The sequence below is a fragment of the Ambystoma mexicanum genome, chromosome 3q (genome assembly GCF_040938575.1).
Source record: "Ambystoma mexicanum isolate Mex_15411 chromosome 3q, UKY_AmexF1_1, whole genome shotgun sequence".
NCBI lineage: Eukaryota > Metazoa > Chordata > Amphibia > Caudata > Ambystomatidae > Ambystoma > Ambystoma mexicanum.
This window is the reverse complement of record NC_090926.1, coordinates 66,124,136-66,138,568: the sequence shown is the minus strand read 5'-3', so window position 1 is coordinate 66,138,568 and position 14,433 is coordinate 66,124,136. Positions and strand designations below refer to the sequence as shown.

General features: G+C 44.2%; 1 protein-coding gene across 2 annotated transcripts in view; it reads left to right on the top strand.

Moving 5' to 3' along the window:
- Window positions 1-14,433, top strand: part of LOC138582128 (zinc finger protein 282-like) — a 94,100-nt gene that overhangs the window by 18,063 nt on the left and 61,604 nt on the right. For both annotated transcript variants that reach the window (XM_069653133.1, XM_069653132.1), the window contains exons 3-4: window positions 1,015-1,125; window positions 13,632-13,742. In XM_069653133.1, the coding sequence (XP_069509234.1) occupies window positions 1,015-1,125; window positions 13,632-13,742 (222 nt within the window). The remainder of the gene's footprint in view (window positions 1-1,014; window positions 1,126-13,631; window positions 13,743-14,433) is intronic.

Here is a 14,433-nt window from a genome sequence, read left to right as displayed (position 1 = left end):
ATTCGACACATAATACCACAGGGCTCAAAATTTCCACTTGCCACTAATCATTGGCTAGCGTTAATTCGCTCTTGGTGAGTGGGAACTGGTGAGCTGTGTGTATGTGTTTGATTGAGGTGGCAAGTTACCTTTTGAAATGTATGCCCCTGCATACAGCACACCCATTCTTTCTCACCGCAAGTCAATGATCACTAGCCAGCGGCTAATAGAAAGTGCAGTTCTTGAGGCATGAATGGTCTTTGCTTAAACCAAGCTATACATGATACTGCGTATTAGTAAAGCCAATACAATGCTTTAGGGGAAGCATTTAATGGAGACTTCAGACATAATCAGTGTGGTATACCCTGGGCCCTTATTTGGAACCTGCAAAGCCAAGAGCTGTCTTTTACCTGGCTTTTACAGGAGTACAGGAGGGGTGTCCCCTACAATTGTAGGAACTGGGGAGGATAACTGATAAACAGAGAGGTGTGTTCCTACCTGTGGTTGATTCAGAAATATTTTGTAATTTCTTAATACGAATTCAATTTGTTAATATTAGGATCGTGTTTAAAGAACTTGAGATTATTAGGTGAAATGTTATTTGTCTTGATTCAATCAAGTATTTTAATTAGTTTGACCATTAGTCTCAATTCTCATTGTGCATAGTTTCTGCACAATATTCTAACATGATTCAGCCCATGCTTGCATACCCACAGTATTGCTAGAGCAGAAGGCTGATGCGAGTAACATAGTGCATACATTATTTCAAAGAACAACAACAGCGCAAACAGAGTGTCGGAACGTATCTAACAAAATCACCAAATTAATGTTTACGAGTAGCCCAGGGTCAATGCAGAAGGGCTGCGTTTCGGCGTAAATACCTGGCTTTTCCAGTATTTATCCAATTGGGCTGTGATTGGTGTTCAGTTCCGTCATCCAGGATCTGCTACTTTGTGTACACCATGTATTACAGGTAGATGCTTTTATGTCAGACCTGCAAAATATATTTTAATTCCTGCATTTTATTATTAACAGGTCCTCTCATTGCCACCACTGTCTTTTCATTAAAAGCTAAAGAAAAAGAGGAGATGACCCACTGGAGCAACCTGGAATATGAGAGGAGACACAATAATAAATTGGTCCCAGGTAAGCAAGGAGAGTGTTTGCTATAACAGTAATGCTTAGGCTTGTAATGTAACCATATTGACTTCTATATGGAGGGATCGGGCAGTGCCTGGCAGGGTATCGGGTGCCTTGCCACATGTGGAGTCTGCACCCTGTGGGCCTGACCTTGCCCTAACGTATCATTTGCCTTTCACCCATGGAGGGAATGCAAGCCTTACCTCTAACCCCCTCCATCAATCTGACCTTGCTTACCCCCCCCCCCTGCCAGACCCTTACCTGTCACTTGATGGATTCAAAAATTTCAAAGGCCAGGCTGGCCTAATGCTGACCCTCTCCATGACCCTGCCAACTGTGGGACATTGCTGGTGCCTTCCGACCGTGCCCACCTTCTCACAATCTTTTGTACTTGTTAATCCACGAGCCCCATTGCATTCCTAATCCCACCCTGACGGCCAGTACTTTAACCGGCATCCTTCGAGTCCTCAGAGTGATCTAGTTAGAAGTCCAAATGACAATATAATAGCTAACTACACTTAAAGGGCAAGGTGAGGCTAAAGACCATCCGTTGGTTCATTCTCACACACAAGGTGGTATGAGGGGTGGAGGTATTGCAGCCTAAAATGTCTCTGCTCTTCTGAGGCGCATCTGAGCCATGCCATTCCTCCAGGACCGTCCAGTCCCTCTGCTCAGCAACTCCAAAGCCAAACTCTGGAGAAGGGAGAGGATGGGGGGAACACTTGCTGTCTATCCCTGGGCAGTATGCCCTGCCGAAAGCCCCATCGTGCACTATCGGTCTGGAGGAGGTGCTTTTGTAAACCTCTGGAAGCGCATCCCTTACTTAATCAATGGGAGGGGGACATTCCAGATGCGCAGAGATGGTCGGCGCTAGGCGTGCAGACAGCTAACTAGTGTCCTTCAGCCTGTGAGTGGGCACGGATATGTTGTCTGTAGCTGAGCAAGGATGGTGGGAGCTTTTTGGGAATCTGCTCAGAATGAGCAAGACGAAGAAGATGGCACCAGTATTACTCATGAACAGAACCTGAGCAAGACCAAGAAGATGGCACCAGTATTACTCATGAACAGAACTTTTTCTATCATGCTAAATGCCTAGTGCTATCATGCTAAATGCCTAGTGCTATCATGCTAAATGCCTAGTGCTATTTTTAAGCAGCTCGTGTCACACATAGCCTGCATCCACATCATCTGCTCCCGACTCTAGACTGTATTCTTCTTCTGTGACATTACTCCAGTGATAAAGAAAAGTGATATTGGTTTTGCATGACATCGCAATGGTGAAAACGCATTTCCTCTCCTCTCCCTGAGGGCCCCTCACACCTGGGTGACCTGCCACATAGTCTGCATCATGCTCAAAAAGGGGCATGTAAATGTGACGGGCCATTTGCCAAGCTCAGCCCTGCTGCGGGACTGTGCCGGAACCAAACGCCTGTTACTGTCACAGGTGGGACCTGAAGCTTCCACTCGGTCAAGGATCAGGACTGTGCTCTGCAGACTGTGAAAGGCTTACTGGTATGATATTATAGGTTATTTATAAGGCACTTAATACCCAGAGGTTTTTAAGCGCGGACCCTGGGATTGGACCTGTGTTGCTCCTTATGATAGGTTATTTATAAGGCGCTTAATACCCAGAGGTTTCTAAGCGCGGACCCGGGGATCAAACATATGTTGCTCCATGTCGTCTTGCTTCCAAGACGAGCATGTTGCCCCTAAGATATCCTCCTGAGACACTGTAGCGCCCTGCTCAGGTTGACACTGCTCCCTGACATCGGGGCGCTAGTGGCATGTCACTGTTGCACACCCATGGCAAATCACTTGCAGGCCCCCAGCTTCCACTGTTTAAAGGAGCAACGCTACATTGGGAGAAGAGAGGGAGGTGTTGGAGGATGGCATATCTCTAGCCATGTTTCTGCTCTTGCGGTGCCAATCTAGTCTGCTCTGAGCTTTGTATTCGTAGGTGCCTGAGGGCTTAGTGCGCTTGACGAATGTAAAAAATTAAATATATAAAAGCAGCACGTCCCCACGGGCAGCCCGTCCCCACCAATGTGCTCAGCATTCAGTCTGCTCCGAGGAGCTCTGGTAGTTACTTCCAGCAGATTACAGAGGCCGTTGCAGCTCCCCGAAGTATGAGGGAGATGTAGTTCATGTGCCATGTAAGTATGCCAGCCCTCGCAGGGCGCAGCTCCTTTGGCCAAGGCTGGCAAACCTGGGGACACAGGCCCCGTCCGAGGCTGCAATGTCTATACGTATCACCACCTCCGCACTCTTCCACACCGTGGATTAGTCCCAATGGATGCGGTATGCTTCGGAACAGGATTCCGCCCAGCCGAAGGGGTCCCCTCCACAGGCCGCGGCCACCAACACCATGGGCCGCAACAGCGCAGCCTCGTCCACTTGTTTCACCCATTTACATTCAGTTCAGGTGCTCAGCAGCGTTTCATGGGGGAGACTGAGAGTAAGTTAGGATATTAAAGGATGCAATGCTGGCGTTGCTGAGCTTACAGAGGAGCCGCCATCTTGGTCAGACTCTCGAGTGCCCGGCAGGAAGACAGGAATTGTGCTTATACTTCCAATTGAGCAAAATGCTAATCTTTATATTGTGCCATTGTGAAACATAGACATACATTGTAATTGTACTGCCAGTCAACCAGCACACATCCAATCGTTGCTTCATTACAAAGGCAAAGTATGAGTGAAATATGTATCATTGTGCCTGTGAAATGACAAGTGATCTATATGTATCAAAAACGAGTTAGTTTCCACAGGGCTGTCTAAGGACCCACACATTCTTGTCTGATAACAGGATACCAGCACGACCCTTATTGAAATGCGCTATGACCTCTAAAAGGTAAATCAAATGGCAAGCTGTGTACTCTTATCCCAAAGGACCACCCGTAAGGACCTTAATAAAGTGAATAGTAAGGTATGGTTGGGAAAGGAGTATTTGCGCTCCGCCTATTTAGGATTGCAGAATAACTGTTTATCGTTTAAGAGGCAAAAAGTCAAGAAACACTAGAAGAGTTGTTTTATTGATGTCATGACGTGATGGTCAGCCGACACGTGTTTTCGACTCTTTGGGTCGTCCTCAGGGCCATATATTCACAGTATGTTAAATGGTCTACCCTATCGATTTTTATGCATAGTGTCGCAGGAAGTGTGTTTGGATACTCTGCAGAACGCCATTGGTATTGGAACCAGGATTAACTTCTGAGAATGGGTCATGGATCGTGTATGGGCAGAGTATCCAAACAGAGCTGAACACACCTAGGTCTTCACATATACTGTGAAAGAACACTTACCACGATACAGCCAATAGGCAACAGGATCGCATTGAACTTATCCTAATAAGGCAGTGTTTAATAACAGACAGGCTTTCTGAAACACACAGCCATGATGTGGAGCCTAATGGAAACTGCAAATTATGGACCATGCTGGCACAATATAAATCAGTAATGATGAAGAGTGCCTTCTGGAAATCTACCATGATGTGCTATGTAGGCATGCTAGATATTCCCGGAAAAATGTAAACTGGTATGCTGGATAGTTGAAATTAGGCAATGATGTGCTAATTAGGCGTAATGTAAACTTTCAATGATGTGCTAGCATTGTGCAAAAATGCATATATAAAAACAAAGAGAATAATATTGAATTGTTCAAATATTTGACACCTTATAGTGGCATTGCCATTTTGATTGTATTACGGCAATAGTTTGGAACACAGGACGTAAGTGAGCAGAGTGTTTGGAGGCCAGCTGTTAGGCACGATTGTATGCAGTGCACTTTGGGTGTACTAAAACAAATCCCTGACTACAGGTAATAGGAAACCCAACCTTTGGTATAAGCTTGTACTACACAGTTTGATAGCGTGTTGAGCAGCCAGGCTTATCTCAAGAGGGGTCAATGTGAGCTGTAGGGGAGTTACACATATATCCACAGTGACAACTATTCAAATAAATTGTCATGCACCAGCCCTGGAGATTGGTTCACCATTGGAAGTACTACTAACATGGCTTCCAGTTTCCCAATTTAACAGTCTAGCTTATTTCAAGATGGCCGACAGAACCTATAACTGGCAAATCAGACCAGCGCACTGCGCGTTGTATCATTCCTTTTTACGTGCGCTGCCAGTCTCTCATAGTGACTAGCCTAACGCCTCTTTTTTTCCCTTTTGTTCAAGCCTTGCCTGATCTTCCTTATAATGCCACTCGCGGTGTCTCTAAACTTTCAGGTAAGGTGACCGGGTTCGATCTAACTGTGCTTGCAGTCACGACGCGTACTTCCAATCACTATGCGTATTCCGTGTGTGTGTCTCTTTCAGTGACTTCTCTTAGCCTCTGCAATAAGTTTCCGCTTTCGCGGGTTGTTTATCTCTCTTTCTCTATTTACCTGTCTGGTTCTGTCAGCTCTGTTTTCTTTTCTGTGCAACTTTGTATCCTGTTCGGAACGTCTCTTCTATGTTCCGTCTGTCAGGCGTTCTTCCCGGAAGACTGTGTGACCGCACTTACTCAACGGTCTCACTATCCACCAGTTTACCTCAATCTGAACTAGTGTATTCAGTTACTTGGTTCCTCCTAAATCATCGGAGTTCTGTATCCGAAAGGTTGGCTGACCAGATCCTCTACAAGCAGCAAAACTTCTTGTTAGTTATTGCCATCTCTTTGAATACGGACCGGATTCCGACCGGGGTTTTTTCTGCAAATCGGCTTTTTCCCCCGTTTTAGGGCGTGCTCCTCGGGTCACCTCCGGATCTGTAACATATTCAGACCACGGAGGCTGCCGAGGGCGCGCGACCCTACCTACGACAAAAAAGAGAAGAAACCTGGAAAAGAGGCAAGGATTAAGACGAAGAAGAAGAGTACAGTCAGCGTGGAGGAGTTTCCAGAAGAGACAGGTGAGGAGGAGGTCCAGCCTGACATAAATTCTTACACACAAGGTTTCTTGAATAATTATTTTATTTATCAGACCGTTAGAGTAAGCCTTCTTCAGAAGGGAGCAATATAACAGTAACACTCAAATATACTTCACAAAATACACACTCTTAATGTTTCTAAATCAGTAAGTACCCTTTTGGGATGGCCCACAGACACAACCTACACCCTCAGGTGACTTCAATAGATAGGCTGCTGGGGACATTAATATATCACTGTTGCATTTAGATTCATTTAACAGTAAGTCAAATGAAAACGTTATTAGAACATACAAGAGACCACTAATATTCTTTAAGCAGGCAATTACTTTCATATCCCCCAATAAGAGCCATTCAGCGTAACAGGCTAAGCCAAAGTCAATGGGCACAGTCTATATGAGCTGAAGCACTTCTTTGTAGGTAAGTAAGAAAAGACTTTGCACTATGTTTCAGACATCTTTGAAGAAAAAGAAGAATCAATGTAGGGCCACAAGCTGTTAGACTTGTGAGTAGTAGAAGATGCATGCAACTCTGCATCAAGAGGTAAGTTCTCTCAGACTTCTGCAGTACCTTTGTATTGAAGAAAAAGTGCAGCAGGTGACTTCTGTTCCTGAGCAGCTCTGCAGATCTCACTGTTCCTGGGCCCAGTTGTGGGGACAAGAGGGAGGACATCTGGGGACTCCTGCACTGCAATGGGACGGTCACTGCTCGCAACCAGCAATCTTCGAACAAGTGGCTGTTCGGTGTTACAGCTCCTCGCATCTACCGCAAATAGCAACACTGCAGTTCCTGACTGTCGAGATGGACTTTCCTTGCTTCTGGGGTCCTGCACACTGTTGAGGGGGCTCAGGCTCGGTCAGTCCTGCTTCCTGGCAGTTCGGAGGCTCTTCCTGGAGCTCTTGGCCAGCTTAAAAGCAACGCACACAATCTGGTGTTGCTCTCCCTGGTATTTCGGTTTCCAGCAGCAACTCTGTGGAAAGTCAACCAGCTCTGAGAGAATGTCCAGGTGGCTTACTTTGGAGTTGATTGGTCCCACCAACACAAGGGGAGAAGTCGTCCTTGCAGGGGCTTCTCTGTCGATACAAATTTGGAGTTTCAGCACAGCAGCAGGGCTTCACCGGGCAAACCAACGGTCCAGGAGTTGCAGCAGGTGTCCTCTTCAAGTTAGTTCTTCTTCGGTTCCTTCGTCCAGTGGTCGACTCTGCCTTCCAAGCCAAAAGCCTTGCCTTTTATTTAGTTCTCTCCTATTCCTTCAGCCTAGCTGTCAGTCACCCAGCAGGGTGGCTGTCCTTGCCGGACAGTCAGCCGACCAATCACTACAGAGTGCATTTGGGACTAAGCACAGGGAGTTTCGGGCACCTCCCTCACTTCCTGCCTACCCCAGACACCCTGGAGCCAGAGGCAGGCTTCACTCGTGGATCCCGCCAAAGGCAAAGCAAACAAAGGGACCAAATCTGGTTTGGCGCACAGAGTAAATCTCAAGAAGGACCTTTCCAAAAGAAATGGCGAAAAAAGAAGACCAGGGCCATTTTGACAAAAAATGGCACCCTTGGGTGTTTTACTGCAGCTGCGAACGCAGCCCCCGGTAAATGCACACCACGGTAGTTAACAGTAAACCACTGCCAACAGCCATTCAGTGAGGAAAGGGTAACCTTAAAAATGTTACATGAGAAGCTAGACAAAGGGGATACTAGGTAACCTCTCCAGCAACCTATTGTAAGATAGTGTGTGCTGGGTCTAGAAAGTTACAAATGTAAGTAAAGTCACTTTCACTTTACTGCTCTGGGACACAATAGTTTATCCCAGAGAAGGTATTTAAACCTGGGGAAATCTGAAAGACTTCCCTGTGCCACTGCACTGAAGTTACTGTGTGACCCAATGTAAAAGATGATGCCTATGAAGTTTGTCAGACTCCATAACCAAAAAAAACACAAGTTCAGAAATCACATTAAAATACATGAGAGAGTGGGGAAAAAAAGGGTCTCACACTCTTCAGGTAAAACAATCAAGTCCTCAAAATCCAGCAACGTTGCTGGGGGTCTCTAAGGTGGAGGGAATTAGCACATTTCTGAGAATTCTCCCTAACGCAGTGCTATTTTTGGGAGGGCATAGGAGGCAGGCAAAAGAGGGTTGCAGTAAATCTGGTAATTGTTTGTGTTTGGAAATGGGAATTGTGAAAAGCACTAATGCAATAGCCAGATTTGGGTGCACCAAAGGTTTGATTGTAATGTAATAAAGGAGTAGAATTTAAGCAGTCCTGTATTAGAGCTTTCACCTGTGCGCTTCTACATCGACCCTTCAGGCCTCCTCCCTTTGGGTTCTAGGGAGCCAGCGATTGGTACTCAAAAGGTGTTTGGCAAGACCATCAGCATAGTGGTTCCTCAAGAAAGTGTTCCAAAACAAATCCGTCTTTAGCAACTTCTTTTTCAGATGAAGTTGTTCTTGAAGCAAAGGCTCTTGCATACAAATAATCAAGGACGGGAAAAGTTATTTCTCCAAGCAACAAAAGGTTCTTTTCACTGTCTCTCCAGGTTTTTATCCCCGCCCCAGCGTCGGTTCCAGGTCTCTGTATTTTTTGGAATCTCATCATTATGAAGAGCTTTGATACTGAATATCTCTTCTACTGGTGGTCAGGTCCCATTAGAATGTTGTACTAGCCATGGACAATGGTTCAGGTGAATTTCAAGAACTTTTACCACCACACCTGGAAAGTCAGTCATCTAGATCGTCACCTTAGGCAGGGAGGCAGGGCTGGGGGGTTTGGGCCTGGCTGTCTATTCCCGAGCATGGTCCCTTCCTCTAGGGTTCCACTCCCCCTCTTGAATCTCCTACAGTTGGAATCTCCTACATGCTACCTCAACATAAGGCTGGGGCTAAGGGCACCTTCTCTACTCTAGCTTCAGGACACTGGCTCTTCAACCACCTCTTTGATACTTCACCACACGCTCATACCACCTCCCACCACTTGTAGTCTTGATGTGTGAGTGGACGTTTGGCGTCTTCTGTTGCTACCTACTCTTGTTACTCTGCTCCTTCTTGCACCACCGTCTGTACATCAAGTGTTAATCCATCCTCCTCCAATTTTCCTCCTTTCTCCACCTTTTTGACAACTCGTTTTACCACCTTAGGCCTTACTCCCTCCCCTTGCTCATACTTTTACAAACACTTCATCTTTAGATCCTACTCCCTCCCCCTGCTTTCACCAGCAGCTCTTCCCCAGGTCCTACTCCCTTCTCCTCCTGGTCTCTCCCTCCCTCTCCTTCTCATTCCAACCCCCAAAACACCTTAGCTTGTCCACCTTCCCCTTCTCCAACTGTTGTTAAACTCAATCCTTCTCTTTCTCCAAACTCCCAAACATTTGCACTGCTGATGTCTCCATATCTATATATATATATATATATATATATATAATCTGTGGGCCAGGCTGCGCATAAGGGTTTGCAGTTTGCAGCTGTGTGCAATTTCGTTTTACTGTTACAGGATTGGTTGCTTTAGAAAATATGCTGCACCTACTAATATCCCTACAGACAGTCAATAAATTATAAATAAACGTTGCGACAAAAAGTCAGTTCTTTGTCATTTTTCATGGTATGATATGATAAATGATATGGCATTTATAACGCTCCTGCGCATAAGTGTTTCTAGGCACGACAAGACAGGGAAACAAAGGGAGGACAAAAAAACAATCTTATTAGGCCTAGTGTCATTCAGATCGCGCAAGCTCAGGCAGGGGTGAGGGGAGAAGTGAAAAGGGGGGAAAGGGAGGGTGAAGAAGTGCAAAAGGGAGGGGAGAGGAGAAGTGCAGGTGCAGCCAATGGGTGGCTAAGTTCCAGTAATCAGAGGGTGCAGCCAGCTGGTGGCTAATCAGTGCAGAGAGTGGGTGGACTGTAGGGTTACAGATGCAGATGATAAGTGCTAGGGGCTAAGAGGCAGTGCGAGGTGCAGCTGGACAGGCAGGGACCTGGTCCCAATTTCAGAGGGTGGCCGTATGCCAACACGTGTTTCGACCTCTCCATGAGGTCCTCTTCAGGGCTGTAATACCAGTGCAAGTTCATCAATAACATTGATTACAAAACATATTCAACCAATTTCATACCATCACATTTTCGAAGATTCCACATCATGAATAATACGTCAAAGCCCTGCATAGGTTGCAGTGGAAAGCAAGAGAACACACAAAACAACATAATATATATTTATTTACCCGTATTATATCCAACCGAAATCCTAATATACTCAAATCCTCCAAACTCCCTGCGGGTCCTAATCATTGATTAGATTGCCAGCAGTCGAACACCCCTCCCAACAAAGCTTTACATATCACCAGCCTGATGCCTACAACGCTACCTTATTGTCTCATAAAAACAAATGATGCTACTGTCAAATGGGGGCAGCGTGTGCCTTTTTTTAGCAATAGTGCAATGAATGTGGTTTTAAACGGTGCTGGAACATTGCCAAATTGTAAGGAACTAATTAATGTCCTTGAATGTAATGTACATAACACAGCACATTTATAGAGACTCTTGTTTCTCTGTACACTCGACCTTCATTCACTCATCCCCATATTCATACTTCACATCAAAGTTAGAAGCCTACTTGAGCCTGACGAATTTCACAGATTTTAATGCATTAAACACTTTTTTTATTTTAATATCAAAAACAAATATAAAAACATATCTATTTCTTGTACAGTTCACAATGATAGAAGAATACACCATAAGTAGAAGATAATTTGTAAAACTTAATGTAATTAACACTCAAAACCAATTATTTTTTGCAACAGATGATTAAGTGGTGGGGTTATTTATTTATTTATTTATTTGCATTTTTAAAGCAAGCACGCACACAGCCCGCAGACATCAAGGCGCTGTTACAGTAATTGTTTTGTTCTTTAGTTGTGTAATTGTTTTTTTTTTTTTGTCCTAGTTGCCCATTTATAACACGCTTAAACACCCGGAGGTTTCTAAGCGCGGACCCGGAGATCGAACCTGTGTTGCTTCGTGTCGTCTTGCTTCCAAGGCGCGCACGTTGCCGCTGAAGTATCCTCCCGTACCAGTGTCATCTTTTCACCAAGACATTGTACCAATTTTTTGGCACAGCATTCAAACTCTGGAACCCCAGCACACTGGTCTGGATTATCCTATCCTTTAGTTAACCTTTAAGTCTGGTCATTCTCTATCTAGTGTACGCTTTTGAAAGATTGTACTTGGCCAGACTTATTGTAGACAAACCACAGGACTGGGACCGAAAGGCAACCCAGTCTAGGTTTGTACCTTCTCAGACCATATTTTCCATCCAAAATATACTCAGTTTCTGCCATAAAACGTGTCGACACTTGTGTGTTTCGTCCTTTACATAAAGGATCCACTCGTACTGCTCTGAGCGCTCCTCATTCTTTTCAATTAGACCTTCATCAGGACAGATACCAATACAAATCCCCAAACAAACCGTGTTCTCAGAGACTGAACCTTTGGACAAGGATTTCACAGGACTTCTTTCTCTTTTTCGATTTTCAGCTCTTGGGACTTTTCCAATTCAATCCCTTTTACTGCATTCTATGCTATTGTAACATCTGAAGGGAAACGTCTTCACTCTTCTCTCGTCCTTTGTAGACGGCAGGCTTTCTGTTTTGACCTGGGCCTTCCGTGACGCCCTTCTTGCCTATTTTCTCTCCTTCTTTTTAAAAGCTCTTTTACTCCAAATGCTCCCCTCTTGGGTCTTCTGATCCCAAACACAATTCTTACTTTCGTTGGTGCATCTGCTTGCGCTCAGTCTACTTGAATGTAATGGTCATTACTCTTTGAAAGATCATTGGCAGAAAGATATCGGTCTGAAGGTTTGCCGATAATAGCGAATTAAATGAATGTTTTTTGATGCAAACAGTATGAATTGGTATATCATTATGTGACTTAGCAGGAGTACGTAGCATCAGATTTTTATTTAAGAAGATCTTAGTATGGATATTTGTGAGAATACTGTCGATCCTAATTGCAAAAGAAAACCTGCTATGTCTAAGCAAGGTTTTCGGGTTGGAGTAATATGGCTGTTGGATTGTAAAGTTCCACATTTATATAACAAGTCATAAAGTAAAATTGGTAATAATTAACACAAGTCAATATTCAGATGGGCGTATGCCAGAATCTCAGTCACAGAAAGCGGTTGTTGGAAGAGTCAGGTCTTTAGCTCTTTTCTAAACAGGAGGGGACTTTGAGTAGTGTGGATTGCTACCAGGATGGAGTTCTAGAGGGCCGCAGTGTAGCATGAGACTGACTGTTTCCTAGATTTCTCCTTATGAGCCAGTCTAGTTTCCAGTCTGGTGATGGTCTTATTGCGTGATGACCATTTGACACCTGATGTTTTTTTAGTTTGGCCGCTGGGTAAGAATACAATTATTGCACTGATCTAGATCATGGGGTCTCCCCCTTCAAGTGTGTAAAACGGAAGTCTTGTCAGGGGATAATACCAGGCAGTCGAAAAGGATTGTGCTAAGCAAGTTTAATGCACAAGTGTTGCATTTTATCAAGAGAGGCCCCAAAGAACTGTTCTGAAAGAAGTCAACAGTGGGAAGCCAAAAGAGTTCGATGTACACGTGTGTACTTGGCCAAGAAGGGCCCAAAGAACTGTTTTGAATAAAAAGCTCAAAGAATGAATAAAGGAGAATCCAGGGGAAGGGGAACTACCCTCTGGAACCAAGAACTTCGTCCTTGAAGAAACTTGTGTTTAAGTAATTTTCATTTATGATCACTTTTTACCAAACCAACAAAGGTTAAAGACTCCCCCTTTTCACCAAGTCGTTCACCAAAAACATGGCAAACCTTTGTCAGACTCTCATTTCTGACTCCTCACAGAATTGAAACTAACCACGGTACAGGCTTTGTAAGGCCTGCCTTATGCAGCCTTTCAGCGTTATGGCGAGAGGGTGTTCCCGCCGCCATTTTGTGCTTCTAATATATCCATGTGTGATGTTGCACGTATTGCGTGTGATGTCATGAGAATAAACAGTCTGAAACGGAAAGTGCTTAAATATGGTTGTTATGCATGTTTTATCCCCTTTTAATTCGATTGCTATATAAGTTGTATATGTGCCTCTTATTTTAATTCGCAGTATGTCATTTAAAGTGAGTCGGTGCTGACGGCCGCCATTTTGTACTTCTAGTCAATCTGGGAGTAGATTGACAAATAGCATTTGTCATAGTTTCCTAAGGAATCCTTCTGCTTTTATCAGGTGATAAAAACAGGCAGATTCCACTGAAATCCGGTGGTTTTCCACCAGCGTAACCTTATTCCCTGCACCCCCCACTCCACCCGCAATAATTACAAAAATCAACTTGAAGTGTAAAAAAGGTGTTGAACCTGGCATGACCTTTTAAACCAGGTTTACACACCTTTCTTTGCACCCTTGAGAACTCTGATATGATCAATAATGTTTTAGAACATCTAACTTGATTACTTTGGAAGTGGTTTAAGCTCATGTGGGCACTGGTGCCACCACAGATCACTTCAAGGAATAAGGGTCGAGTAAGAGCAGGATTAACTTCTAAAGGAAGGTGGGCCAGGGTGCAAAAAGTAATCTAGGCCTAAAAACGTGTGTTTCTTTGTTCCTCAGGTACATCGACCAACCTCAAGCAGTCGGCGAGAGCAAATAGGAATGAAAACATACCTCTTAACAAGCGTCCAGGCCCAAAAAGAAGAGAAGCACCAGCTCGGCTCAGCACAGGTGATGAAAGAATGGATTAATTATGTTGCTTTGCGCCTATTTCAGTTCTATGTGGTGATGCAGACTCTGGAATGAAGACCGTGTGCTGTATTCCCATTTTTTAAAAAAATGTTTTAATTTGTTTTGGCTCAACAAGCCTTTACAAAACAAGAGGCAAAATAAAGCATATATTACAATTTATACAAAAACATAAAATAAGTAACAAAAGCTACACTTCTTTTTCTTTCTTTTTCATCAACCCTGACAAATTTTCTGTTTCCTGTATATGCGTTGTTTAGGTGCATTTATCCTTAACCTTTGTATATTAGATGATTATTTCACTTTTAATTGGCACCTGGGTTGCTGCAAACGACAATGCAGCGTTGGTACCTGAGATAATTCTGTCCCACAGGAAATCTGATACTATATCTTCCTCTCTACGCACAAAATTTGTATTCCCATTTTTTCAGGTTGGCCAAGCCCCGTTTCTCCCTTAACCGTAGCTCCCCTCACCATGTAACCAACAGCCTCTTAGAGCCCATCATTTAATTGAGGGTAAAAATAAATGCCGTTTTTACTGATGGCATTCCAATGCTGGCATTATGTGACCCACAGTACTGAATTTCACATACAGCTAATAAGTATTCATAATAAGCGACCTTAGACTCGCTAAACACACTTGCACTTCAAAAGCACTTTTCAAAATGGTTGG